The sequence below is a fragment of the Micromesistius poutassou genome (assembly GCF_964030765.1).
Source record: "Micromesistius poutassou genome assembly, chromosome: 8".
NCBI lineage: Eukaryota > Metazoa > Chordata > Actinopteri > Gadiformes > Gadidae > Micromesistius > Micromesistius poutassou.
This window is the reverse complement of record NC_140278.1, coordinates 20,468,798-20,496,297: the sequence shown is the minus strand read 5'-3', so window position 1 is coordinate 20,496,297 and position 27,500 is coordinate 20,468,798. Positions and strand designations below refer to the sequence as shown.

At 47.8% G+C, this 27,500-nt stretch overlaps 2 protein-coding genes and 1 pseudogene across 4 annotated transcripts; 2 read left to right on the top strand and 1 right to left on the bottom strand.

The window, feature by feature from the left end:
• The first annotated feature begins 835 nt into the window (after window positions 1-835).
• Window positions 836-11,510, top strand: nfkbid (nuclear factor of kappa light polypeptide gene enhancer in B-cells inhibitor, delta). Its single transcript, XM_084471093.1, has 12 exons — window positions 836-956; window positions 3,968-4,116; window positions 4,853-4,889; window positions 5,145-5,347; window positions 6,215-6,363; window positions 7,476-7,581; window positions 8,063-8,209; window positions 8,974-9,025; window positions 9,592-9,749; window positions 10,637-10,753; window positions 10,935-11,099; window positions 11,424-11,510. Exons 1-12 carry the CDS (start codon window positions 941-943, stop codon window positions 11,493-11,495), a joined length of 1,371 nt encoding a protein of 456 aa, XP_084327219.1. The 5' UTR covers window positions 836-940; the 3' UTR covers window positions 11,496-11,510.
• Window positions 11,511-16,786: 5,276 nt separating this feature from the next.
• On the bottom strand, window positions 16,787-21,502 carry LOC311351533 (FXYD domain-containing ion transport regulator 6-like). 2 transcript variants are annotated; one of them, XM_084471681.1, is made up of 9 exons: window positions 21,268-21,502; window positions 19,869-19,954; window positions 18,561-18,584; window positions 18,264-18,287; window positions 17,637-17,711; window positions 17,452-17,488; window positions 17,311-17,357; window positions 17,134-17,181; window positions 16,787-17,013 (listed from the first exon to the last, which is right to left on the bottom strand). In XM_084471681.1, the coding sequence occupies exons 2-8, from the start codon at window positions 19,918-19,920 to the stop codon at window positions 17,177-17,179; spliced, it is 264 nt and encodes an 87-aa protein (XP_084327807.1). In that variant the 5' UTR covers window positions 19,921-19,954; window positions 21,268-21,502; the 3' UTR covers window positions 16,787-17,013; window positions 17,134-17,176. The 2 variants fall into 2 exon arrangements, with proteins under 2 accessions (XP_084327807.1, XP_084327808.1); XM_084471682.1 differs by having other exon boundaries at window positions 16,787-17,010.
• Window positions 21,503-24,050: 2,548 nt separating this feature from the next.
• LOC311352148 (C-type lectin domain family 4 member C-like) lies at window positions 24,051-24,825 on the top strand (annotated as a pseudogene). Its single transcript has one exon. The product of its transcript is annotated as a C-type lectin domain family 4 member C-like (transcript).
• Window positions 24,826-27,500: the final 2,675 nt, after the last annotated feature.

The window sequence follows — 27,500 nt, the reverse complement described above, 5'->3', positions numbered from 1 at the left end:
CAAAAACAGGTTTCAAAGCCGCGTATGCACACTTCATTTGCAGTCAATATCAAACATGCGCATTCTCTTTCAAAAGGATGCGCAATATTGCATTACACAATATTGCATTATTAACAAAAAAATGTTCGTACAAAACTATTTCAACCAAAACACACTTAAAATAGTCACTCATAGTTTATCACACTTAAAATAGTCACCAATAGTTTCTACCAAAACACAGTTAAAATAGATACAAGTAGGGTTGATTTCAACCGAAAAAAAGTAAATCTCTATCAGTCTCAATTCAAACATCTCTATCAGTCTCAAGTGAAACACCTCATTTAGCATGTTGCTTTAGCGCTTGGGTTGCAGTTCAAGAACAAAGTTCATTACCTGACTATCTTTGTCTAAATGTCCCTCATCCTTCTTTCTTTCCTCTCTTTCCTTATTTATTTCCTTACTTTTTCATTTCTTCACGGGTGAAAATGAAATTATGTCCATAACGTTCTTAAAATGATCTGTATTTGTGAAGATAGTTCACAGATGCTTATAAGTAGATTATAGCAGAAGCCTATAGATATTTAATTGGTCAATTTGATTATTTTTTATAACTAGTATTCTTTCCTTACCTCTTCCATCTCCGTTTCTCACATGGAATGGCGAAAATAAAAGTTGTCAAAATGTAAGGTTTACCAAAAGGAAGGAAGAAGAAAGAAAGGTCGGAAAACTTTTTTTTATCAGTAACAAGCGTGAGACGGTGTGGGCGTGGCCTGGGGGGCGGGGCTACAAAGTGTCTGGCGGGTGTGGGCGTGGTTTGGAGGTAGCGGTACAAAGCGCCTGTGTCGATACTCTGATATATAAACACCGTGTGTGGCAGCATGGACCAGAACACACACAGTACACACGCCGTGAGGGATCACAGAGACACCGCTGGTACCTGGAACACAGTCGGCAGCTGAAGATGCACTGGGAGAAATGTGAGTCGACATGTTATTCATTCAACTTCTTCTTCTTCTTGTTGACGTGTGGAGTAGACCGCTCTGGGTGTCTGTTTCTCAGCTGACAGGCGGACCCCTAGCTGCAGGAGCCCGGGTCTGAATATATAATGAAAAACATGCTTAGGATTCATCTGTTCTTTTTTTTTTTACATGATACATCCTATTAATAATCATAATAATAAGAATTACGATGACGTCAATCAGTTAAGATGGCCAATTGGGGAAACCCTGACGTAGCGCTGCCGTTGTTTCACTTCCCGTTTTAACAAGTGTCTGGATTTCAAAAGTAGTAATAGTAAGTGTATAACTTGTATTTAGATGGGGGTGAATACAGAATCGTCTACAGGCGACATTCTTCTGTTTGTCGTCGTTTGTCGTTTATTTTCCTCGGTCGGATTACAGTAAGAGAACAGCGGACCCGGTTTCGTGAATTGTATGCAAATCCTCGGGGTGAAAGTCCGGGAAGCACCCCCTCTGTCTGGGCTTCTCATCGGTAACCTTTCCAACCAAACGGGTCAGGGGACCAGCGTGGAATCCCCTCCGCCCACGGACGCGCTGGCCAGGGCTTTACGCGCTGCCGCGCGCTACCTTTACGCAGACTACCGCGCACTACCTTTACGCACCCTCTCTTTACACTCTCTCACCGCAGACTACTGGGCAGGCTTTCCCTGTGACCTTTAGCAAATGTTACCCCGATCTCTCCCGACTCTCTATCACGTTGACATTTGATTTTCTTAAATGTCAGGCGAAGTGTATCTTCACATGTGCTCTTCCCATCACAGGCCGTGTGTTTTATCCGTCTGTGTGTAGGTAGAGTTACATCTTCAGTATGAGTGACGAATCAATGGCATTTACTTTAAATGACTGTGCAGGGAGAAGGTAGGATTGAGATCGGACTTTAGAATTGATCATCTGATGTGCATAGCTGTCACTCTCCGTCCCTTTCTATAAGCTATAACTATGAATCATGAATCAAATATATATTTACAAAATGCTTAATGGACGAGGAGCGTTCATTGTGTCCATCGTGTTGAGGATCTGTGTTTAAAAGAGCCTGCATTGACCCCTACTCTTTAGACTCTATCGATCAGAAGAACTCTTAAAATGAAGACAATAACTAACACTGAAAATGCAAAAAGTGGTTTTGAGGGACAGGCTTACGGCATCATATATTTCATCATGAAATGTTCGTTTTTTCCACACGAACAATTCATGTGATTTTAATTTTTTGCTTTTCTTTAAACCCTGCACATTATTATTATTATTATTATTATTATTATTATTATTATTATTTTCTCCTGGAACATAAGCCTCCCCCTCTCCCTCTGTTAACTTGGAGATAAAACGGTCGATAACACATTTAAGAGTTATGACTCTTTTTCATTATTTTATTCATGATGATTTGCCTACAATGACGATACTGTCGTAAATGTGATGCGTTTATCAAATTCTTATTCTATTGAAGTCTCATGCAGAGCAGGGATTGAGGAAATAAATCAATTTCTGTGGGATTTGGATTATTTGCTTCTGAATGAATAAGTAATATTCATTTTGTAAATAATTGCCCAGTCCTACAGAGGGCGATATAGTCACTAGTCACTTTCCATCAACAACGTTCTGCTCTGTTCATATCCATTTAAACAATAACCTGTATAACACAACAAAAAAAAATCGTAATATCGCATCGCAATAATTACTAGGGATGCGACGATAAATATGGGTTACGATAATGATCATCGCTTATCGTATTGTTTCGGCCTTCACAACTCCACGCCCTCACACACAGCGGACCCCGACACGTAAACAAAGACATGTGTCTGAACAGAAACACATTGGGAAACTCCTCTGGTGCTCGAGACGAAAAGCAGCAGCCCACGCATCACTGCGCTGGTACACTGGTACGTGAACCAGGGCGGGGTGACAGCACGAGACCGCAGGGCCTCGCGCGGGCAGGAAGACGGTGTTTTTTTTTGTTTAGTTTTTTTTGCATGGTGAGCGTAACGGAGCGAAACAGGAAGCAGAGCATGTGCCGTGGTGATGACGCCATCGCAGAACCTCACGTTCCCTCGTGGAAGAGGTGTCTGGGTTCTCTCCGTGGTTCCACGCGGCGTGGAAATCTGTCTGTGGCTGTTCGCCTTCAGCCTCTCCGTCTGAGCCCCGGGCTCTCAAGACGTAGGCCTGCCTTAGAAGTGGTCTCTGGGGCAACCATGACGGAACTGCCGTCATTGTGGGATCATCATGCTGAGAGTAGGCCTAGAGTTGAGCTAGTGATCATTCTTCCCCCCCCCCCCGTTACACCTCAGAGATCATAGATACATGAGATATAACACGGCAGCAGTGCAGATCCTAAATGTCATCAAATCTCTTGAGATCTTCATCTTCTAGATCTTCTTCATCTTCTTCATTATCTCATGTGGATCTTCGTGTCCTGAATGTCATCATTCTCTTCTGATTCTTCATGAATCATTCTGCTGTGATTCTGCTGTGATTCTTCATGTCCTCATTCTGCTGTGATTTTCCTGTGATTCTTCATGTCCTCATTCTCCTGTGATTCTCCTGTGATTCTCCTGTGATTCTTCATGTCCTCATTCTGCTGTGATTTTTCATGTCCTCATTCTCCTGTGATTCTTCATGTCCTCATTCTCCTGTGATTCTCCTGTGATTCTCCTGTGGTTCTCCATGTCCTGTGGTTCTTCTTCATGTCCTGTGGTTCTTCTTCATGTCCTGTGGTTCTTCTCCATGTCCTGTGGTTCTTCTCCATGTCCTGTGGTTCTTCTTCATGTCCTGTGGTTCTTCATGTCCTGTGGTTCTTCTCCATGTCCTGTGGTTCTTCTCCATGTCCTGTGGTTCTTCTTCATGTCCTGTGGTTCTTCTCCATGTCCTGTGGTTCTTCTTCATGTCCTGTGGTTCTTCTCCATGTCCTGTGGTTCTTCTTCATGTCCTGTGGTTCTTCTTCATGTCCTGTGGTTCTTCGTGTTCTGGATCCACAGCACCAAAGGACAAGCTGTGCTACCCTCTGCCCACGGTGAAGGAGCTGCTGGAGCAGAAGAGGAAGCGGGAGGCTGTGAGCGAGGACCCTTCAGAGGGTCAGTCCTGCACGATGGGGGGGAGCAGCCCCGAGGCCTTCACCTCACCGCCGGTACAGTCGCTGCACTCACTCACTCACTCACACTCACTCACTCACTCACTCACTCACTCACTCACTCACTCACTCACACACACAATCACACAGTCGCTCACTCACTCACTCATCAGTCACTCACACAGTCGCTCGCTCACTCACTCACTCACTCACTCACTCACTCACTCACTCACTCCCTTACTCACTCACTCACTCACTCACTCACTCACTCACTCACACACACAATCACACAGTCACTCACTCACTCACTCACTCACTCACACAGTCGCTCACTCACTCACTCACTCACACACAGTCACTCACTCACTCACTCACTCACTCACTCACTCACTCACACAGTCACTACACTCACTCACTCACTCACTCACACAGTCACTACACTCACTCACTCACTCACTCACTCACTCACACAGTCGCTCACTCACACAGTCACTCACTCACTCACTCACTCACTCAGGCGCTCACTCACTCACACACACTCACACAGTCGCACACTCACTCACTCACTCACTCACTCACTACTCACTCAGTCACTCACTCACTCACACAATAGCACAGTCACTCACTCACTCACTCACTCACTCACTCATCAGTCACTCACTCACTCATCAGTCACTCACTCACTCACTCACTGGCTGACTGGCTGACTGGCTGACTGACTGACTGACTGACTGGCTGGCTGACCAGGGTTCCTCAGCCTGCCTGTGTGACCGTGTCGTTGTTCTGCCTGCAGGGTTCCTCCTCAGCGGCGCGGCCCACCGGCTCCACAGGTAAGGAGAACGGCTCCACTAGAGCGGGCAGCAGAGAGAGCGCCTCAGAGAGCGCTGCTGTTCCCAAAAGAAGAACCAAACCGCCGCCAGGACACAAAGAGAAAGTCAAAAAAACGTGTTTCAAACTGAGCAGTTACCGTCAGTCCTCTGACCCGCTGTAAACATACATGGAGCCATGGAGTGTTTTGGATTCTGGCGTTGGGGGACTCACTCTGTGACCTCCTTCCCCCACCCCCCCCGCACCCCCCACCCCAGGAGCCCCCATGGGCTACCCAGACATGGCCCTGAGCGAGCAGCAGTGGGCCCCCTCAGCAGCAGAGAGCTACTACGGCGGCCCCGGGTCTCTGTGGACGGCCTACCCCGCCCCCGCCCCTGCCCCGGCCAGCGGCCCCCCCCCGGCCAGCGGCTACGGCCTCCAGCCCCCGGGGTACCAACACGCCGCCATGCCCCACGCATACGTAAGCCTTTCCGTCCCGAGCCTTCGCGCCGAGGGCCGCCGCCGCCAGTCGAACGCAATTTAACACCGTGACTTAAGCACTAGTGACTTAAGCGCTAGTGACTGGTCACTGCCGGTGACGGTCTGGGTCGGCTTTAACAGCAGCAGCCGAGGATTGAAAGCTTCCACAAAAATGACTATTTACACTGTATTACATACAAGTAGTGCTTAAGTTAAGGTATTATATTGTATTACACCAATGCTTAATTTAAAGTATTGTTTTACGCTACAATATTCTAATAAAATACAATATTGTAGCATAAGTAGTGTAAAACAATGTAATAGTACTTACGTTACAGTATTATATTGTATTAGTACTTTGGTTGCAGTATTATAGAACTGTATGTGACTGTACTACTACGTATCAACCTTCTTTGTATTGCTTGATGTGTGACTTCTCCTCTCTCTCTCTCTCTCTCCTCTCCTCTCCCTCTCCTCTCTCTCTCTCTCCTCTCCTCTCCCTCTCCTCTCTATCTCTCTCTCTCTCCCTCCCTCTTTCTCTCTCCTCTCTCTCTCTCTCCTCTCCTCTCCCTCTCCTCTCTCTCTCTCTCTCTCCCTCCCTCTTTCTCTCTCTCTCTCTCTCTCTCTCCCTCTCCTCTCTCTCCCTCTCTCCTCTCTCTCCCTCTCCTCTCCCTCTCTCTCTCTCTTGCCCTCTCTCTCTTGCCCCCTCTCTCTCTCTTGCCCCCTCTCTCTCTCTTGCCCCCCCTCTCTCTCTCTCTCTCCTCTCTCCTCTCTTCTCTCTCTCTCTCTCTCTCCCTCCTCTCTCTCTCCCTCCCTCTCCTCTCCTCTCTCTCTCTCTCTCTCTCTCTCTCTCTCCTCTGCTCTGCAGTGCTCTGTTAAGGATGCCGGTCCAACTCCCTTCTGGCCCCCAGACGCTGCCCCGGCCCCCGGCCCCCCGCTGGACCCTCAGGGGCTGGCCGAGGCCCGGAGGATCATCCAGGAGATGGACTGCACCCGCCAGGACGAGGACGGGGACACGTGAGTCTACTGGCCTGGATACATGATGTATAGATACATGATGAATAGATACATGATAATAGATACATGATGTATAGATACATGATGTATAGATACATAGATACATGATGTATAGATACATGATGTATAGATACATGATGTATAGATACATGATAATAGATACATGATGTATAGATACATGATGTATAGATACATAGATACATGATGTATAGATACATGATGTATAGATACATAGATACATGATGTATAGATACATGATGTATAGATACATGATGTATAGATACATAGATACATGATGTATAGATACATGATGTGTAGATACATAGATACATGATGTATAGATACATGATGTATAGATACATAGATACATGATGTATAGATACATGATGTATAGATATATAGATACATGATGTATAGATACATGATGTATAGATACATAGATACATGATGTATAGATACATGATGTATAGATACATGATAATAGATACATGATGTATAGATACATAGATACATGATGTATAGATACATGGTATATAGATACATGATGTATAGATACATGATGTATAGATACATGATGTATAGATACATGATAATAGATACATGATGTATAGATACATGATACATAGATACATGGTATATAGATACACGTTTATAACCATGGGGAAGAGGACCATCATCCAGCTCTACTCACAACTGTTTTATCTAAGTATCGTTTGGCAGCTCTAGCTCATAGACGAACATTATGTCGTACGTACATTCTCCGGTCAGACACTGAGACCTTGTTTTACACATTATGTTCTGAGTTAAAGGTCATGAACTAATCATTCGTTTGTTATTTTTATCGGGAACGGCCAAAGAAACAACGAGATGTAAATGTCCTTTGAGAGAAAACCCCGGGTGTGCGTGAAAGAATGAGTCAGCCGTCATGGTTACCGATCAATAGAAACTCTGACTAAGCGCCTTAGTGACTAACCCCCGACCCGTTCAGGACGGTGGTCTCGGGGGACGTCTCTCACAGTGGGGGGGGGGGGCTCCACCAAAAAAAGGTTTCAGTCGTAGGTTTCCCTTTCCCAGCCAAGTGAGTCGCCGTACCGTGTTCTTGTCTCCTCCAGGATCCTGCACATCTACTCTGCCAAGGGCCTGAGGGAGTGCGCCTACGCTGCTGCGGAGAAGCTCCGAGGCCTGGGCCGACTGGACGCCAGGGAGCACAAGGGCAAGGTGCACCCCCCCCCCCCCCCCGCCCCCCCCCCCCTCCTCCCCAGAGCATCTCACACTCTCACACTCAGCCTCCGTGTCCTCCCTGGGGGAGAGAGTCGTCTAAAACCCTGTGGCCGCTTCTCAATACCAAGTACGCGGACTACGTTCTCGCAGACTTGGAAGTACGTACTTGGCAAGTCCGGACTTTCAAGTACAGACTTCCGAGAACGCGAGTACGCACCTGCAATTGGAACAGCAGCGGACTCGATGATGCATTCTGGGATATTTAACGGTCCCAAGTCCACACGAGTCACCTCCGATGCGTCCTCGGTAGAACGGCCTCATCGAGAACGCATCGAGAACACTTCCGGGTTTTACGACAGTACTCGCGTTCTCGCGTACTTGGAATTGGAACAGTGCTTGGGCTACCACTGATGACGTTTATCGAGAACGCAAGTACACGAGAACGCGAATTGAGAAACGGCCTGTGTTTGTGTCCCAGACCGCTCTGCTGGTGGCCGTCACCGCCAACCAGCCCCAGATCGTCCACGGCCTGCTGTCGCTCGGGGCAGACGCCAACGCCTGCGACGTCCACGGCCAGACGTCGCTGCATCTCGCCGCCAGCAACGGATTCCCCGCCGTGCTGCAGGTAAAGTAGGAGTGGAACTATAGTGGTGGTGGTGGTGGTGGTGGTGGTGGTGGTGGTAGTGGTGGTGGTGGTAGTGGTGGTGGTGGTAGTAGTAGTGGTAGTGGTAAGGCAAGGCAACTTTATTTATTTATATAGCACTTTTCATACACAAGGGAGACTCAAAGTGCTTCACATATAAACATTGTCATACAATAAAAGAAAATAATAGATAAGTAAAAAGTAAAATAGATAGAAAATAAAGGCAAAGTAAAAAAAAAAAAACGATTTAGAAAGGCAGAGTTAAAAAAAGAAAATGCATTTTAGAAAGTGAGAAAATAAAGGCAAAGTTACTAATAGAATAAAAATAGAAGCATTGTAGATTTAAGATTTAGCAGGAAGCTAAAGCAAACATAAAAGTCTTCGGTCTTGTTTTAAAAGCTGTCAGAGTTGGGGCAAGTCTTAAGTCCTCAGGGAGTTTATTCCAGCTATTTGTTGCATAGTAACTAAATCCTGCTTCCCCATATTTCGTGTTGACTCTGGGGATAATTAATAGAGTGGTCTCAGAGGATCTTAGTGGCCTAGAAGGCTTATGTAGTTTGGTAGTGGTAATGGTAGTAGTGTTAGTAGTAGTAGTAGTAATAGTAGTGGTGGTGGTGGCAGTAGTAGTAGTAGTAGTAGTAGTAGTTGTTTTGTTGGCGTTGCATTAAATTAGCTCATTATGCCTCGTGCAGTATTTCAACAGAGATCCTCCAGCTGATGATGAAATGTGTTTCTTTCTTTCTCAGGTCATTCTATCCTCAGGACTTGCCGTGGACTTGGATGCCTGCAATTTTGAAGGTATTGATATCCATTCAAACGAGTTTTGAGCTTATGTTGATTAGATCACAAGAACAATGAAATGTTATACAGAGCTTTATGCTACTTTTACCAGTATAGCCAGAAGTATTCCAAGTGGTGTTTACCCAGTTCTCCAGGTGTTTCTCCAGGTTTATACCCTGTAGTTCTCCAGGTGTATACCCAGTAGTTCTCCAGGTGTATACCCAGTAGTTCTCCAGGTGTATACCCTGTAGTTCTCCAGGTGTATACCCTGTAGTTCTCCAGGTGTATACCCTGTAGTTCTCCAGGTGTATACCCAGTAGTTCTCCAGGTGTATACCCTGTAGTTCTCCAGGTGTATACCCAGTAATTCTCCGGGTGTATACCCAGTAGTTCTCCAGGTGTATACCCTCTAGTTATCCAGGTGTATACCCAGGTATCCACCCAGGTGTGTACCCAGGTGTGTACCCAGGTGTGTACCCAGGTGTGTACCCAGGTGTGTACCCAGGTGTGTACCCAGTTGTTTCTCCAGGTATCCACCCAGGTGTGTACCCAGGTGTAAGCCCTCCCCTCACTCGTCCCCTCCAGGTATGACTCCCCTGCACTGCGCGGCGGTGGCCCACTGCGCCAGCATCAGACCGCCGTCCGGCGCCGGGCCCCTGGACCCGGGCCTGCAGACCCCCCCCGAGGACCGGCTGTCCTGCCTCTACCTGCTGCTGAACGCCGGGGCCTCGCTGCTCAGTCAGGTGACCGCAGGGCTGCTCATCCCTGGATCAGCCTGTAACCGCAGGGCTGCTGATCCCTGAATCAGCCTGTAACCGCAGGGCTGCTGATCCCTGAATCAGCCTGTAACCGCAGGACTGGACAGCTGATCCCTGAATCAGCCTGTAACCGCAGGGCTGCTGATCCCTGAATACGCCGGCTTGATGAACGGGAGACATTAAAGATGTTGGGGTGGATGATCGGTGTCAGAGGGTCGTGGTGGGTCAGTGTCAAGTACTGGATGGTATACAGGTGTGGTTATTGGTGGATGGGTTAGTTAGTCGCAAGCCTTAAGCCTGCAGGATTCTGGACCCACTGTAGAAGTGCCTCAGGCCTCTTTCAGATCAACGTGACTCCCTGCCCGTCCGAGCACCGAAGTGCCGAGCTGCAGCAACTTGATATTCGAGTCAAGCCAATTAGCCCGAAGAGCTCTTTAATCACCGCCCAGTCACACAGCACTCAGCCACTTTACAAAAACGAAATCGCCGGTGTGCGCGTTTCTGTGTTGAAACTAGAAAAAGAGGCGGGTCGTGTTTTTATGTTTTGTTTTTGCTTTGTCTTGCACAATACGGTACACGTACACGTACACGTACACGTACTACTGTTCTAAGCTCTTATCCGGGTTGCAGTTAAACAGAGCCCAGCTGATTCATGTCGCTGGGTCCCCGAGCGAACGGTGATACTAATCACCATAACCCCCCCCCCCGCAGCATGAGAGCAGCACTCCAGCGGTGGGCTGCACCAACGTAACCGGGGGGGGGGGGGGGGGTCGCCTGCCTCCCTCCCTCTCTCTCTCTCTCTCTCTCTGTGTGTTTCTCCATCTCCATCCGTCCGCTTTGACCCAAACCTTACCGTTTCCGCTCTCTACCAGGAGATCAAGAGCAACATGACGGTGCTGCACATGGCCGTGAAGGAGGGCAACATTGAGCTGGTGCGCTACCTGCTGCGGATCCCCCTGCCCAACATGCAGGACTTTGTCAACATGAAGGTCTGTCACCGAGAAGTGCTGCAGCAGCAGAAACACAAACCAGTCACACTTCACCACATTCCCATTTCATGTGGCTTTATCTTGCATGCGGCCCCAGGTATCTGTACTGAGCTGTGTCGTCGTTGTCCCCCCCCCCGCCCCCGCCCCCGCCCCCGCCCCCCCCCCCCCCACTTCCATGCAGGCTCACGGCCACACGGCTCTGCACATGGCAGCCAGTCTCCATGGCAACGCGCACCAGGCGGAGACCCTGCAGCTGCTGCTGCGCGAGGGGGCCGACCCCAGCGTCCGCAACCAGGAGCACCTGCAGCCCGCCCAGATGCTCCAGAGAGGACCTGAGGGGGAGCAGGTGAGCCCCCCCGAGACCCAGAGACCCCCCCCCCCCCCCCCCCCCCGAGACCCCCCCCCCCGAGACCGCCCAGGGACCCCCCCCCCCCCCCCGGACCCAGAGACCCCCCCTGGACCCTGAGACCCCCCCCACCCCCTCCCTCCGAGACCGCCCAGGGACCGCCCAGGGACCCCCCCTGGAGTTATAGACCACCCCTGGACCCATAGACCCCCCCCCCCCTGCAGCGCCCCCCCCCCCCCCCCCCCCCAGAACTCCTCCCTGCTGCAGTGAAGACGTTACATTAAATGTATTGCTATATTTTTTTTTTTTCCTTTCTCTCTTCAGCTGAAGCTCATCCTGAGGAAACGCGGTCCCGCTGCCCGGCGCCCCAGGACCTCCTCTCAGGACCAGCTATAACCACAACGCCACCCCCCCCCCACCCCCCTCCCCCCGCCCCCCCACCGTCCACGCCGGTCCCCCCCCCCCCCCCGGCTGTCCACCGCGCCGGTGGTCCAGTGCCAGCGGACCGCTCCACTCGTCGGGCCGGGAGGGGGGAGTTCAGGGGCTCTTTCTGGAGCTTTCCTTAATTTATTGATCGTTTTATATCTGATTCGTGTTCAGTTAGTGAGTACGAAACAGTGTGGGTCGTCATGAACGTGAGTTCATGTTGTGTGTGTCCAAAGGATTACTTATGACACGAAGGCTTTTTGACAGGTTTTCTGAACGCGGGACGTTGCAGATGAGTTCGTTAGTTGAGTTCAGAGCCGTTCCGCTGAATGCTGTTCTGCGGGAGAAACGTTTTGAAAGCTGTGTTTTAAGATAAAGGACCAAAAGAAACCTTGGAAATGGGTTTGAAAACATGTTAAACATGTCCTGACAAGAATTTAGATCTGGTCAAATTGGTTAGCTCCAAGATTTGCGGGCTAACCAGTATTAATAACTGCACACTCCGATGTGTTTCAGCTCTGTTCAGTGTTGATTTCTTTGAAATCGTTCTTATGACTCATATTAGTATTCATCATATTGATGAGGTAGTCATATAGATTCACGAACAGGGATTGTTTTGTTTGTGTCATGTGTTCTTATATTAAGAATGCGTGTCTGGGAATTCATTTGTTCTTTTTTTACTATGTAAAATCTTTTGTGTATACTTTGTTGTGTGCAAAAAGGTGTTTCCCTGTGATAATGACTCAAATGAGCCCAGGTACAAATGATATACATATGAGTCACAGTGGGGATCTTAAGATTAGTATTTTTTTATACTCACCACTGTAATAAAGTACCGTCACATTGACTTTAATGTCAAACCATGACTCACAGTCGACCTTGCTTACAGGAAAACCATGTATTAAGATGTCCTTTACATCCTGACAACAGCCAACAATAAATCAAATGCTTGGAAACTAATCTGTTGTATGTATGACTGTCGCATAGAAAAGTTGATCAATATATTAATGAAGTATATTTTACTCTACAAAGTTAAATATCTGCATGCACTATATGTTTAGAGGTCAGTCAGATGGATGTACAGAGGACAGACGGACAGATAGAAGATCAATAGATAGAGATGAGGAGAGAGAGGTAGAGTAGAGATAGATTAGTAGAATAGAAAGATAGATAATAGAGCGAGAGAGGGAGCGAGAGTACGTGGATTGATAGATAGATAGACAGAAGATGTTTAGAGCAGATGTCTTGCTAGGTAGATTTTCACATTATTGAAAAAGACAAACGAGTCTTGCTGAGTAGAGTTTATTTAACCTGACTTTATAAATCCCGGTAATCTGGATTATAACGTCATGATGTCATTATCCTACAGCAATTCTAAACGTCAGGTATTGTGATCATGAGGAAAACGACGTACAATGGAGAAAAGGTTTAAAACCAAACAACGAAATACATTTGATATATTTAATTGATAATGTCCAAATGTGCACCAGGACATTATGTTATATCGACATTGAATTAATCTTGGATGCTTAACAGATTTCCTTACAATGCAGATGACACGTGAGCTTTAAGAGTATGCTAAATAAAACCTCATCATAATAAATATATAAAATCAAGAAAGGCAGAAACACAAAACCTTACAAAACAAATTTCATAACATCATTTTAAGAACAGGTTCAATTCATGCCTTTCATTGTTTTTTTGCTTGAAAATGTCTGAAAAGTGCACATCATCTAACAAAGCAAAGAGTTATATAGGCTACAATCGTTACTATATCGGACTCCTCCGTCCATCATGCAGTCGTTCTACTACCCCGGAGGAGGGAGCCACGCAGAGGACCGCGGACGGCCTCGCATTCCCGTTCCTCTGTTCACGTGCATCCAGGTTTATTTTGTGTGTTTTAATACATTCCGCGTTTTGTGAGAATCGAGAACTGCGATATGCGATAGCCGAGGACGGCGCAGACGTGAGAAACACGGTGCTTATTAATATATATATATAGAATATGTGTATCGATGACCCGTCAGTCTCCTACTTGGCGGCTGTCCGTCAGCCATAGGAGCGCGGCCCGGGGCCCATGGCGGCGGCTGGTGGCGGGGGGGTCCCAGCCCCCCGCGGCCCCCAGCGGAGGGGCCCCGCTACACCGTCTGGGGGGGAACTGACAGCACAGAGTAGGGTTAGACAGGCGCCCCCCCTCCATCACAACCAACCAGGACTACTGCAGTGTGGGGAGAGACGGTCCTACCTTCTGTTTTGGGGATGGGGGTCCCAGAGGCGGGAGTCCTAGAGAGAGGGAGGGGGGGGGGAGACAGGGGGAGCAGTCAGAACACTGCACAGGCTTTGGGTGTCAAACGGAGGAAAGGAAGACAACAACACGACAAGCCCTGATGTGTAACGTTATGCGTAACTCTGCGTACTCCCAGGCACTGACCCAACAATGCGCAACGATATGGAACTGGGTTACCTCTACTGCCAGGGACCGACCCAATGTGTAATTAGATGGAACTAGGTTACCTCGACTCCCAGGGACACACACACACACACACACACACACACACACGATGCTCAGCTCTATATCTGACTACGGGGTACCGCTACGGTGCAGCTCTATATCTGACTACGGGGTACCGCTACAGTACAGCTCTATATCTGACTACGGGGTACCGCTACAGTGCAGCTCTATATCTGACTACGGGGTTCCGCTACAGTGCAGCTCTATATCTGACTACGGGGTACCGCTATACGGTGCAGCTCTATATCTGACTACGGGGTACCGCTACAATACAGCTCTATATCTGACTACGGGGTTCCTCCAGGGACACACGGTGCAGTGGTTCCTCTCATGCTGTTGACGCTGGCAGCAGACTGACGTTCTGTTCAAGCAGCATGCCGTTAGCTACGGGACAGCCCCCTCTCCTCCACACACTAGCAACACACTCAGCCCAGCGTCGCGCCCCAACACGCGCGTTCCGTCGGGTCCATGCACGACGGATGCGGGGATGCGTTGGGCGTTTTAATGGCGCGTTCACACCAAAAAGCGACGGGGCGGCGCGACTCCATCCAAAGTCAATGTATAGACGCGTTCGCCACTGTACAGGCGCCTGGAACGCGCGCCTGGGACGCGCGCCTGGAACGCGCGCCTATACGTTGACTTTGTATGGAGTCGCGCCGACCCGTCACTTTTGGTGTAGGCTGGTTGCGACGCGGCGCTCTGGTGGGGCTCTGGGTCGTGTTGGGAGTGTTTCTGAGTTAAGTGGGGAGACATGGAGGGGGGCCGAGAGGAGGCAGACAGGGGGGGGGGGGGGTGTTCCGTTAGAAGAGGGGTGGGTAGTCTGGTTCCGCGGTGACGGATCTCTGGCCAAGACTCATTCAGCATGCACAGGCTGGTCATCCACGAGCCGTGAGCACAACGCTTACTTGGAGGACGACTTAACGCAATTTGTGAATTTTTTACCTGTTTGAGAGATAATAAACGACAGAGGTTATAACGGGGCATTTGGGGAAGGCCTGGTCGATGTGCGGGAGAGGGAAACATGATACCTACTCATTGCTATTAGAATGCCTGAAACTGCCAATACAGTGGCGAGAATAACCCCTGTGGTCCGTAATGTCTCATAATCTATAAAGGGGGGAAAGAATCGTTATAATGGATTACATCTTAATATAAAGGGATCAAACGTGAAGCATCACTCGCTCAAACATACAATATATTTCACAACCTATATTCATCATGATTCATTATTTATGGCAAACGACTTGGCTCAACGCCAGAGAGCCCACCCACCGTAATGGAAGTCGCTCTGGTCGGGGTACATCGGTTCTGCAAAGAAAAGGAAAGGTTTATAATCTGCTGATATCAATAGTGACTAACATCCCCATAGGCCCACACTGGACGAGTTGGTACAATATCATCTAAAAGCTTAACCTATTGTAGAGCTGCATAGGTAAGGACACACAATTAACAGAAGCCTACGTCAGAATTGCGGTTTTTTTTTGTTGACCAATGAGACTTTTTCGCTTAGCTGGCGCTTTCCGTTCCGCATCCTGCAACTGATGCACCAACCTCTTTATATAACCTATTCCTTGGAGTTGTTGCACTGTCAAACACAACGCATGCATTTCATTAAACGAATACTCAATAGCCTACTACAATCACATACTGATTGTAGCACTATACACAAATGCATAATTGATCAGTAAATAGAATAGAAGAACATATCATCTTAATTAGACTGCAACTATCATGCAGCATCAGTGCTCAACTTTTGGCAAGCGGTTATCGATGCACCAATCTATTCCTAACGCCACAATTAAAAAAAAAAAAAAAAAAAAACGCCTCTGTTTCTCTGAACCTTACCGAGTCCAACCGTTTCTTAAAATAACTCAAATTAAGAGGAAGAAAACTAACGATAGACGAGGATCAGCTCACCTTGTGTGGCTGACATGACGGCGGCGTGTGACTCCTCTCTCCTTCGGTCTTGAAAAAGGTCCGGCTCTGAAGTCTTAAATATAGCGAGTAACAGCGCTGGGAGAGAGAGAGAGAGAGAGAGAGAGAAGGAGAGAGAAGTGCTCCTGGACGGCTGGGTTTGCTGCTGGACAGACAGGAGGAGGAGGAGGAGGAGGGGAGAGCTGCACCTTATTCCGCTGCACCGTCAGCGCCACACTGCGCCCCCTGCTGGCCCAGACGCGTCACCGCAGCGGCTGCGGTGGTGCAGCAGTGCACCGCCCACCGACCTGCATGGCTGTATAATAAGAGGCGGTTTTCCATGGCTAATCCCCCAGAGACATGTACAAAGCAATGCGGTACCACAGCAGCAGTATTATCAGCTGCTTTCCCTCCTTGTTTGGGATTTACGTGTACGGGCCACAGCGGGTGTTTTATGCACGCTTGCAGCTACCGTGGTTAGTGTTGTCGACAAAGGGAAACGAAATACCAGCGACTAGCGTCTTCACCTGCAGTATCTGTAGTCCAGATCTGCAGTGGAGTTATCACGCAGCGTCGACTTGAGCACTGCGGGATGCTTGTTTGAATGTGTGCCCAAATAATGGATGACAGATCCCCCCCCCCCAAAGACACCTGACACTACGAGAGGAGAACCCCCCCCCCCCCCCCCCCCCGACATTAGGAGTTCAGGCCGTTATTTTACCGCAGGATTGCCGTGCTGCAGAAGGCCTTGATGAGGAGGCTGCATTGACGAGGCACATGCAGACCTGACATTAATGCAAATAAATCATCGAACACAAAAACAACGTAGTTTAATGTTCTTCGTAATTTTATTAAAATGTATCAGAAAAGGAACAGTTCACATTAAAGTACCGCGATAAAATAGAAAAAGTAAGACGGAACACTGAAAGAATCAACCGAAACTTAGTTTAAAGATTTTCATAAAAGTAATTCAGGTCCAATGCCGCCACTTGCAGGTAGGAGTCAGTACTGCTAAACACATGCATGGTCGGTACTGCCATCTGCAGGTAGGAGTTTGTACTGCTACGGAAAATAGAAAGTCGGAATTATTTTCTTTATGCGACAGAATTAGCTTAAGCGAGTATTATACATCTAAAAGCAGATGTATAATTCAGTTCTTTTTTAATATATATATATACGTACTTGCATAACATACACTCCTCTACAGGTGAATGAATCAGGGCTCTTAAGCTGTGGACAGAATTAAAATTGTATTATTATTATTATTATTATTATTATATTTTAAAACAAGCATTATCATTTCATAAGATTTTACGTATCCTACAATTGGAATATGAGTTTTAACACGGGCGTATTTACCTCTAGGAAGTCCTGCTTCTGCATCAGGAGCTTTAGGTCTGGGGCCACTGCAAATAAAAAACAATAATTAGGAACCGGATAGGACTCGTTTACAAGTCACAATTTCATTGTGATGTTTTATCGCCGCCTTGAGCTTCGTACCTTGGCTTTTCACTCTTTGAGCAGCCGCACTTCCGAGCTGATGAAAGAGGAGAACATCAACATTCAGAGACGACTGCAGTGTCTCTCTACCCACAGAGAGAGAGAGAGAGCTCACTGCTCGGTTTGGATGACAGGGTGACTAAAGGGCAGTGGAGGCATGTCGCCGGGTGGGGGGGGGTACTTACTGACGATGAGGGCGATTCCCAGGATGAAGAGGACCACAGCGAAGACCATGCCTCCGATCCTCAGCGATTCATAATCTGAATACACAAATACACCAGAAGCGTCATGAAAGTCTTAAGCCCTCCTGGCTGAGGAGCTACGCGAAGAGTTCGTAGTAGAAGAAAATTCTAGATGACGATTAAAAATCGAATAAAGCCAACATGATTAGCATTTTTCCCTTAAGAGTCTACTTTTGTTGTATTAGTACTTATTGTATTTTATTTATTTTTGACCTGTGTTTTTCTACTGCTGCTGGGCTATTGCAACAAACTCATTTCTCCTACGGGGGGATTAATAAATTAATAAATTAATTTTTTTATTAAAGTATTATTAATTAATACTTTATTAATTAATTAATAAAGTTGCATCGTATGAAACTCTTTTCCAAAGGTTAGTGTTTGTAGGAAGGATTCAACCAACCGACCGTAGGCCGAATTCAACCGATTTCAGGCTGGATTTCAACTATTTGCTGGCAGTGCAGCACCCTGACCTTCTGGGTGAGTGTGTTCCACTTCTTCGTGAGAAAACAAGTGAATGGAAAACGGAAGTGGCCTGACCCCCAGCTGCTCCCTGGAGACGGGGTCACTCACCGTAGTTAAAGGCGCTGTCGTTGTCTGCTCCGAGAAAACACAAACAAACACACGCAAGTAAGAACTTAGTCGGCACCATAACAGATTCCCAAGAATACAAGAAAATAGGAGTTTTTGTAGTGAGTGGTAAATAAAATAAGTTAGGGCGATGACCATGGTTATGTTCTAGAGTCGAACATAACCACGTATGTACAACATTCTACTACTGTATGTACAACAACTAATTTAGGTGAACATACAGTATATATATATATATATCAATATCTGTCAATATATGATATATTCCTCAATACTCACACTGAGCGTCGTCCATGGATGATGCTATTAAAGGAACAACGGAAGACATTGTTAGTAAATGTTTCACAAGTCAAAATGTCATTAAAAAAAGACTATAAATGTCTATATAAAAGACTATAAATGTCATTAAAAAAAGACTTAACCACTATAACTTAAAAACATGCAATCATAGGCAAATGCAAAGTGGAGTGAGAGAGTGAGCGAGAGTGAGAGATGTTTGGGTGGTGTACAGCTATAGAGTGGTCTGTATAAGACGTAGGGTGGTGTAGAGGTCTATAGTAGACGTAGGGTGGTGTAGAGAGGTCTATAGTAGACGTAGGGTGGTGTAGAGGTCTATAGTAGACGTAGGGTGGTGTAGAGAGGTCTATAGTAGACGTAGGGTGGTGTAGAGAGGTCTATAGTAGACGTAGGATGGTGTAGAGAGGTCTATAGTAGACGTAGGGTGGTGTAGAGAGGTCTATAGTAGACGTAGGGTGGTGTAGAGAGGTCTATAGTGTGTAGAGAGGTCTATAGTAGACGTAGGGTGGTGTAGAGAGGTCTATAGTAGACGTAGGGTGGTGTAGAGAGGTCTATAGTAGATGTAGGGTGGTGTAGAGAGGTCTATAGTAGACGTAGGATGGTGTAGAGAGGTCTATAGTAGACGTAGGGTGGTGTAGAGAGGTCTATAGTAGACGTAGGGTGGTGTAGAGAGGTCTATAGTAGACGTAGGGTGGTGCAGAGAGGAGTAGAGCTTGAGAGTGGTCTGGTATGAGTGGTCGGAGGTAGAACATACTAGAAGCCTTCACTGGAGGCTGCGCATAAAGGGCGGCCCTGTAAACGTGGGCGGCGGCCATGTTCTCTGTGGTGAGGCTAAAGAACACTGGAGAGGGATTCATGGCTAATGTCCAGAGGGGCTTACGTTCTTATTTGCCTTACAGCTTCCGACTGACAGACTCACATACCTCACTGAGGTAGAAATTCTTCAATAATTTAGTGTATTTCGTGTCGGCTCAATGCCCTACATGTAAATGTCTTCAGTGCACACTTGGGAGACAAAAGGTGTGTAATGTATGAACGGCAGCGGGGGGGGGGACGTGGAACCTGTTGAGTAGCGGAGGAGACGAGAGGCTAACGTCCTCCTCCTCCTCCTCCTCCTCACACAGAAGGCCGAGCGCACCCCCGACCAGAGAGCGGCCTCGCTCTCTGGTCGGGAGCGCAGAGCTCACCAGACCAGATGAGCCCATACAAGGAGCGAAGAGTGAGGAGCACGGCGGGAGAGAAACGCTAGCGCTGCCGTCAACGGGCCGAGTGTGACGTGACGGAGCTCACCCCGGGCTGGAGACAGCCAGACGCACACCGCCAGCAGCACCGCCAGCTCCATTCCAACTGGTCTGAGGAGGACTGCGGGAGGGGACCTAGAAGAACGGATAGAAACCAAGGCAAGGGAAGGCAGACAGAAAGTGAAAGTGAAACAAAAATACATTTGTTTACATTCCATAATTAGTTTCTGGTGAAACTGTTTTTTCCGATTCTAGCCAAGCATCAAAAGCCGCTTTCCATTTTCACATACTTAACGATAATCATAGCACACGATTAATTACATGCCGATCGACTGATCGATGGGGCTACTAACCCTTGCGGCCGTGACAGCGTGAGGTGTGGGGTGGGTTGGAGAGTTGCACGTTATCCCCACGGTGTTCACCGTGCACCACGTGGTGCATGTGGACCACAATAACCAGAGGCCCAACGGTGCAACGTTAGACAGGCTATATTAAGCTGCTGGTGGGTTCAGCTGCAGCTCACATTTAGGTCCCCCTAGCCCCTCGCTAGGCGTCTGTCAGAGGAGACCACGGGGCTAGTGGTCAGCTCAGATCCACTTGATTCTGATACAACCAGACTCACCCCCCCCCCCCCACATGATGACGGTGGCTCCTCTTTGGAAGCAAACTCCCAAGGTCGCATTCCCCGGTGTGTCTTACGGATAGTAACTGTGTTACTTACTGATAGTGGGAGAATAAGAGAACAAACAGATCCCTGGGCCTTCCACTGGCTCCAGGGAGGCTCAACCAACTCAGACAACAAGCCCCCTGAGAATGTGAACATGGTATGACCCAGTAGCCTGGCCTCTGGGGAATTTAACACAGAGCTTAAAGGTTTAAAGTGTCTACGTTAGGTTAAGGGTATTTTATCTATTAAAGTGGGTATATTAGGTTAAGTGTAGTTCATCTATTAAGGTGTGTATATTAGGTTATGGGTAGTTATCTATTAAAGTGATTATATGAGGGTGTAGTGACGTGTAGTGCATTATCTTTTAAAGTGTTAAATTAAAGTGTAGTATCTTTTAAAGTGGATTTATTTAGGTTAATTGTAGTTTATCTTTAAACAATCAACTACACTTGACCTAATACTATACACGCTTGAAAGCTTAAGCTCTGTTTTGGTTTTTGTCTGATTATTAAAGTGTAGATCCTTCTCAGCTGAGCCACTTTACCTATTTTAAACATGCATGAAACAAATCCCTTAATGAAGTAAACATTTAATTGTTAAACAGGGGAGAGTGATTATTTTGGTCGGTTAATAAGAGAACATTGAGTCACGTGCGCAGAAAGGCATTTCGATTACACACTGAGATTAAGGTTTGATCAATGGGTTCATTTGTCTTTTAAAAGGCCGTGTTTTCCTCCAGTAACATCACCTTCTAAAGCACTACCACCTCTCAGAGACCTACCTGATCTGGGCTCGCGTCGGCTGGAGTCCTGATGTTTTGCTCGAAGGCAGAAAGTTAAAAAAAAAAACACTTTTCTCTTGAGCTATAGCGAAGACGGAGATGATGGAGAATGCAAACGTTTGTTTGATGGATATCACAAAACCGTTCTAGGTCTGACCAAAAAGAAGCGGTCTTGAGTCGGCTTCAAACTTTGGAGTAACTTTCTTCAGGGGTCCAAACAATTAGTCCCACTCGAGAGAGCGAGAGAGAGAGAGAGAGAGAGAGAGTGGGGGCGGGGGTGGTAGTTCCTCGGAACCACTCGGGATTGGAGGGGGGGCACTCGGGGTTGAGCTCCGAAATACCCTGACCTCATTCCAGGCGGTCTCCTCTCACGGTGGCGCGCTGGGACGGGATGCCCCAAATTAGCGTTATTGAGAGAGAGGGCGGGACTTTCAGTTACTTGGGTTTAGCGTTTATAGTGGCCGGTATTTCCGATAGAGGGGTATCCGTTTACGTTATGCGTTTCAAGTATTCTGTTGTCAAATGATTCGTCAACACTTAATGTGTATTAAGTGTTTATATTAATGTGTGTTATTCTTCTTTCGCTGGGGACTGTTAACTGGCGTACACACAGCTCATAGGAAGTCAGAGACCGGAAATTGCGTGTTGATAGACCGGAATAACGCCACAATGCTGGCTCCCCTCTCAGCGGAATATCAAAGCTCAGCTTTCTCTGCAGAAAGATAAACAGCCGGTGTCTGCAGATGTCCCGCGTAGCTGCTTAATGTACTTTGTCGTTTGTGGGATCTATAACTACGAGTTTGGGACGTGAAACGAGATTGAAGCACGTTGGATGCGTGCTTCAATCTTCAAACTAACTTCACCAAGGTGCGCACGATTCTATGGCGCTATGGTGGTTGCCATCGACACGACCTGGCCATTATTTCATTTTATATATATACATATTTTTATATATGTATTTATTTATTTATTGATTATATACGGAGACCACCAGACCTCCTCGAAACAACGAAAATGGTTTATTAAATTCAAGATGGGTGGGCGAGAATCAACACAGTCTCACTGAAAACTCGTCAAAACGTCCTGGTTTTACGTTAATAAGAGAACATCATTACACGGTTACATAAAATAACATAATCAGCAAAGACAAACATTTACAGCCATGATTTAAACGGCACGCGAGCTGCTGGTTTCAGCGTCCATAGCAACCATGTTATTATAAAGTAGGCTATGTCCGACATTTTCACATTAAAAAATCCTAATAACTATCCAATAGGAAAGATGCTCACAACGTCTATTAGAGCCGTAGTCGGGTTAATACAGGAGTGAATGGGCTGCTGCAGCATCCGGTCTGAACGTCAAGCATCGACGGGGATGGCATTACATTGTAGTGAATTGAATCCCTTCTCCGTCTGCAGGGGGCGCCAAAGGGTACCTTTCCCGTCAGTGACTGACGCTAAAGTGCCCTTGCCACTAGTCGGAATTTGACGTTCTCGGAGTGAGACTGTGTTGTACATATACGTCTTCACTTGATTCACACATACATCGGCTGTTTTTTTTTTTTTTCATACTCTTTTAATTCTGCCATTTGATAAGAGCTGTGGCTCTAAGGTTTTCCTTAAAAGGAGATGGATGAGCTGGAGGTTAGGAGGTAAAGAGTCAGACAGTCATTAACTGTTGTTCAGTTCTCTGCCTTTGTCCCCTCAACTGTGTGAAGAACACCCATCAGAAAAAATACATTTATATATTTTTAATATATTTAAATATAAACTTTTTAAAAATATATTGGAATGTATCTTAACTTTGGTTCCATGTAGTGCTATCACTGATTTTACAAGCTGTACAAGCCTGACCCCTAGTGGTAAAACAAGACTTTTTCGCTTCAGAAATGCTAGAAGCTTAGCTTTGTGTTACTCAAGCAACACTTGTTTAGAAGGTAGGCCTACACACATGCATTCGCAAATTTCGCACACATGCTCTTTTTTGAAGGCTCTTGAGCAATATGCTTTGTTTATATTTTATTATGTGGATTTAGTTTGGACTGGTCTCTTTGAACTGATATCTAATTGACTTTTGGGACTGATTAATAAAATAATAATATTCCCAATCAAGCAATGTTTCATCTGAAACATTTCTTACTCCAGTATTTTCCCTGAAAACAATTATTGCCATCTGGGCAATAATTGTTGCCCAGATGGCAGGAAGAGTGTAATTTAAAGATCAGATATAGAGAATAATCAGTTTTCATAGGAATGAATGGGCTTTAATCTGCTGTCATTTTCTTTATAGGTCCATGGGTATTTGTAGACAACGGCGAAAGCTTAGTTTATTGAAGAAAATGTTGCAAAAAAGTTTGCCGTCCTTCTTGGACGTCCTACATTGTTGCTTTGTTCATTGTGCACATTCTTCTTTTTCCTTGGATTTATCAGCAGGCAACACTGTGTCGGGCTGCTATGAGGTCACGATGCTTACGTAGCTGCTGCGGCTATCGCCATCCGGCTTAAACCCCGCCCTACCATAAAGGTACGGTCGGCGGTGGAAACGCGAGCCGTAACTGAGCTGGGCTATACCACACCCTCTCTACTGGGCTGAGGCATGCTGGGTCCGAAGCGTACCCGACGGTGGAAATGCGCCATAAAAGCACAAGTGGAAAGTAACATGTGGTTTGATCAAAGATGCTCTTAAAACTTTGACATGCTGTCATACAAAATGAACAGAACGACCAACCAGTCACAGGGGTAGGACGATAAGATCAACTCTCTGAAAACACTTTAGACCAGAACATGGCTGAGGCGATTCACCCCAGACCCAACATGATGACTGAGACCAGGAACACACGAGGAGAGGGAGAGGAGAGGATGGTGGACATCTTGGTTAGTCCTGAGAGCCTCAGAGATCAACAGCAGGACTCTGTGGGGACAGAGGAGTCCTCCAAGTCTCTGGGAACAGGAAGAAGTCAGCAGCCGGACGCTGTGAGCCCTCCTAGGTGTCCGATCAGGGCTGTGGTGGTGCTTCTGGGCCTGCTGTCTGTGGTCCTGCTGGCTGGACTGCTTGGGTTGGCAGTGAAATACAAGACCGTCATGGAGAAGACTGTAAGCATGGACAGAGACGTGGAGCAACTTCTCCAAAGGCTGAAGAATTTAACAGAACAGAGAGACGCACTGCTTTGTAAACAGTGCTGTCCAAATGGTTGGGATAAGTTTGGTTGTAAATGTTACTTGTTTTCCAACATGTATCTATCCTGGAATAAGAGCAGGGAGTTCTGTGTTTCCCACGGAGCAGATCTGGTGGTGGTAGACAGTAAAGAGGAGATGGACTTCATTAGCGGGCGAGAACATCTGGCTCGGAGCGACAGATGAGGCCGGTGAAGGGATGTGGAGATGGGTTGATGGGACCGTCCTGTCACTGGATAACCCCTCCTGGAGAGAAGGGGGACGTGATGGTGGTGAGGACAGGAACTGCTTAGTGAGGGTCTGGGAGCAGAAACAATATAAATGTGCAGATGGGAGCTGTGAAGCCACAAGCAGGGGGCTTTGTGAACATAATTTAATGAAATGATTGATGAAAACATTTCTTTGTGACTATTTTTTACATCTTAATGCTAACAGATGTTGGCTGTTTTGTTTCATACTTGTTGGGTTCCTCCATTCCCGGGGGAGAGAGAGAGATGGAGAAGGAGAGAGAGAGGGAGAAGGAGAGAGAGAGGGAGAAGGAGAGAGAGAGAGAGAGAGAAAAGGAGAGGGGGGGGGGGAGAGACAGACAGAGAGAGGGGGAGAGAGACAGAGAGAGGGAGAGAGAGAGAGGGAGAAGGAGAGAGAGAGGGGGAGAGAGACAGAGAGAGGGAGGGAGGGAGAGAGGGAGAAGGAGAGAGAGAGGGAGAAGGAGAGAGAGAGAGAAAGGGAGAGAGAGAAAGGGAGAGAGAGAGAGGGGGAGAGAGACAGACAGAGAGAGGGGGAGAGAGACAGAGAGAGGGAGGGAGGGAGAGAGGGAGAAGGAGAGAGAGAGGGAGAAGGAGAGAGAGAGGGGGAGGGAGAGAGGGAGGGGGAGAGAGGGGGGGAGAGGGAGAGAGACAGAGAGAGGGAGAGAGAGAGAGGGGGAGAGAGGGGGGGAGAGAGAGGGAGAGAGAGACAGAGAGAGAGGGGGAGGAGAGAGGGAGAGACACAGAGAGAGAGGGAGAGAGGAGAGTGGAATGGAGGGAGAGAGAGAGAGAGAGAGAGAGAGACAGACAGACAGAGAGAGAGAGGGAGAGAGGAGAGAGGAATGGAGGGAGAGACACCCAGATTCCTCCTCCTCCCGGACCAGCCCTACAGGAATGCCGCGCTCCTGCCAGGTGAGCGGCAGCCAATGGGAGACCAGCGGCTGTGGGATGAATGCCGTCCAACCTGCAGGGGCAGAGAGGAGAGCGAGGGCGTGTCTACGGTCTGAGACCCAGAGGAACACACACCAGACCACACACACACTCACACACCAGACCACACACACTCACACAGACAGACACACACACACTCACACACCAGACCACTCACACACACACACACACAGACAGACACACACACTCTCACACACCAGACCACACACACACACACAGACAGACACACACACACACACACACACACACACACCAGACCACTCACTCACACAGACAGACACACACACACTCACACACCAGACCACTCACACACACACACACACAGACAGACACACACTCACACACACACACACACACACACACACACACACACTCACACACTCACACACACACACACACACACCCGGACTGAGGAGACTTCCTCCGGAGACTCAGTTGGCAGTTGTTCCGTGGCGGGCGTGTGACAGACGTCGTCCACGCCTCACCGGAACATGGCGGCGGCGGCGGCAGAAGCCGGGGACCCCGACGACCGCTACATGCTCAACGGGTGAGAGAACATCTCGTTTGTTGTTATTGTTGTTCTTGTTGTTTAGTCTTCACGCAGCGAGTCCACACTCACTGATTCCCGACTCAAGTTCCACAACAAGCCCTATGTGTGTGTGTGTGTGTGTGTGTGTGTGTGTGAGTGGTCTGGTGTGTGAGTGTGTGTGTGTGTGTGTGGTCTGGTGTGTGTGTGGGTGTGGTCTGGTGTGTGTGTGTGTGTGTGTGTGTGTGAGTGGTCTGGTGTGTGTGTGTGTGTGTGTGTGTGTGTGTGTGTGTGTGTGTGTGTGTGTGGCGACAGCGTGTGTGGCGACAGCGTGTGTGGCGACAGCGAGGTTCCTCATTGTAAAAGGGGAACCTCAGTAGTGAAGGGGAGTGCATTAGTGAGCAGAGTGTTACACTCTGGGTCGTACCACTCTGGGCTGGACCACTCTGGGCTGTACCACTCTGGGCCGTACCACTCTGGGCTGTACCACTGTGGGTCGTACCACTCTGGGCTGTACCACTCTGGGCTGGACCACTCTGGGCCGTACCACTCTGGGCTGTACCACTCTGGGCCCTACCACTCTGGGCTGGACCACTCTGGGCCGTACCACTCTGGACTGTACCACTGTGGGTCGTACCACTCTGGGCTGGACCACTCTGGGCCGTACCACTCTGGACTGTACCACTGTGGGTCGTACCACTCTGGGCCGTACCACTCTGGGCCGTACCACTCTGGGCTGGACCACTGTGGGTCGTACCACTCTGGAGGGGATTCTTCACCGGTGTGTTCGCACGCTTCCGGACAGCAGCTCCTCTGGGTCACGTGACTCGGGTCAGGGAGACGTCCTCCAATCAAGAAGCAGGAAAACAATGAGATGCCCTCCAATCAAGAAGCAGAGAAACCGAGAGGCCGGCCAATCAGGAAGCAGATATCCTTGAATCATCTGCCAGATGACTTCCTCCGTAGTTCCTCATAAGACTGAGACCGGTCGCTCTCACTCTACATGAGAACGTTGAGGGTCATCTGAGATCACTCCAACTGCCACATTATTGATTTGAATTCACGTCCACGCTTTCGGGATCCGAATTCAATAATTCACAATTCATCCCTCTTGTCCAGATTATCGTCACTGGGATATCGATGGATGTAATATCCCAACGGAAGTGACAATTATAGCAGAATCATGGTTCATGGTTCGAATCCCATTGAAGACATCGTTGGCTCTTATGTTTGAGCCTTGAATTCAAGGTGATTTCCAGTTCATCTTAAATCAGATCAGATCAGCATTTTGATTTGTAAACATCCCGAACACTGATTCGCTGCTGAATCCATTCACCC

What these genes read in the sequence shown, in the direction of transcription:
- nfkbid (XM_084471093.1), top strand. An exon ending in CAGGACGAGGACGGGGACAC is followed by an intron (nt 6,364 to 7,475) that starts GTGAGTCTACTG and finishes TGTCTCCTCCAG; the next exon opens with GATCCTGCACATCTACTCTG. An exon ending in AGGACTTTGTCAACATGAAG is followed by an intron (nt 10,754 to 10,934) that starts GTCTGTCACCGA and finishes ACTTCCATGCAG; the next exon opens with GCTCACGGCCACACGGCTCT.
- LOC311351533 (XM_084471681.1), bottom strand. Translation starts at nt 19,920, where the DNA reads ATGGAGCTGGCGGTGCTGCTGGCGGTGTGCGTCTGGCTGTCTCCAGCC. An exon ending in CGACAGCGCCTTTAACTACG is followed by an intron (nt 17,712 to 18,263) that starts GTGAGTGACCCC and finishes TTGTGTATTCAG; the next exon opens with ATTATGAATCGCTGAGGATC. An exon ending in GGGAATCGCCCTCATCGTCA is followed by an intron (nt 17,489 to 17,636) that starts GTAAGTACCCCC and finishes CTCTTTCATCAG; the next exon opens with CTCGGAAGTGCGGCTGCTCA.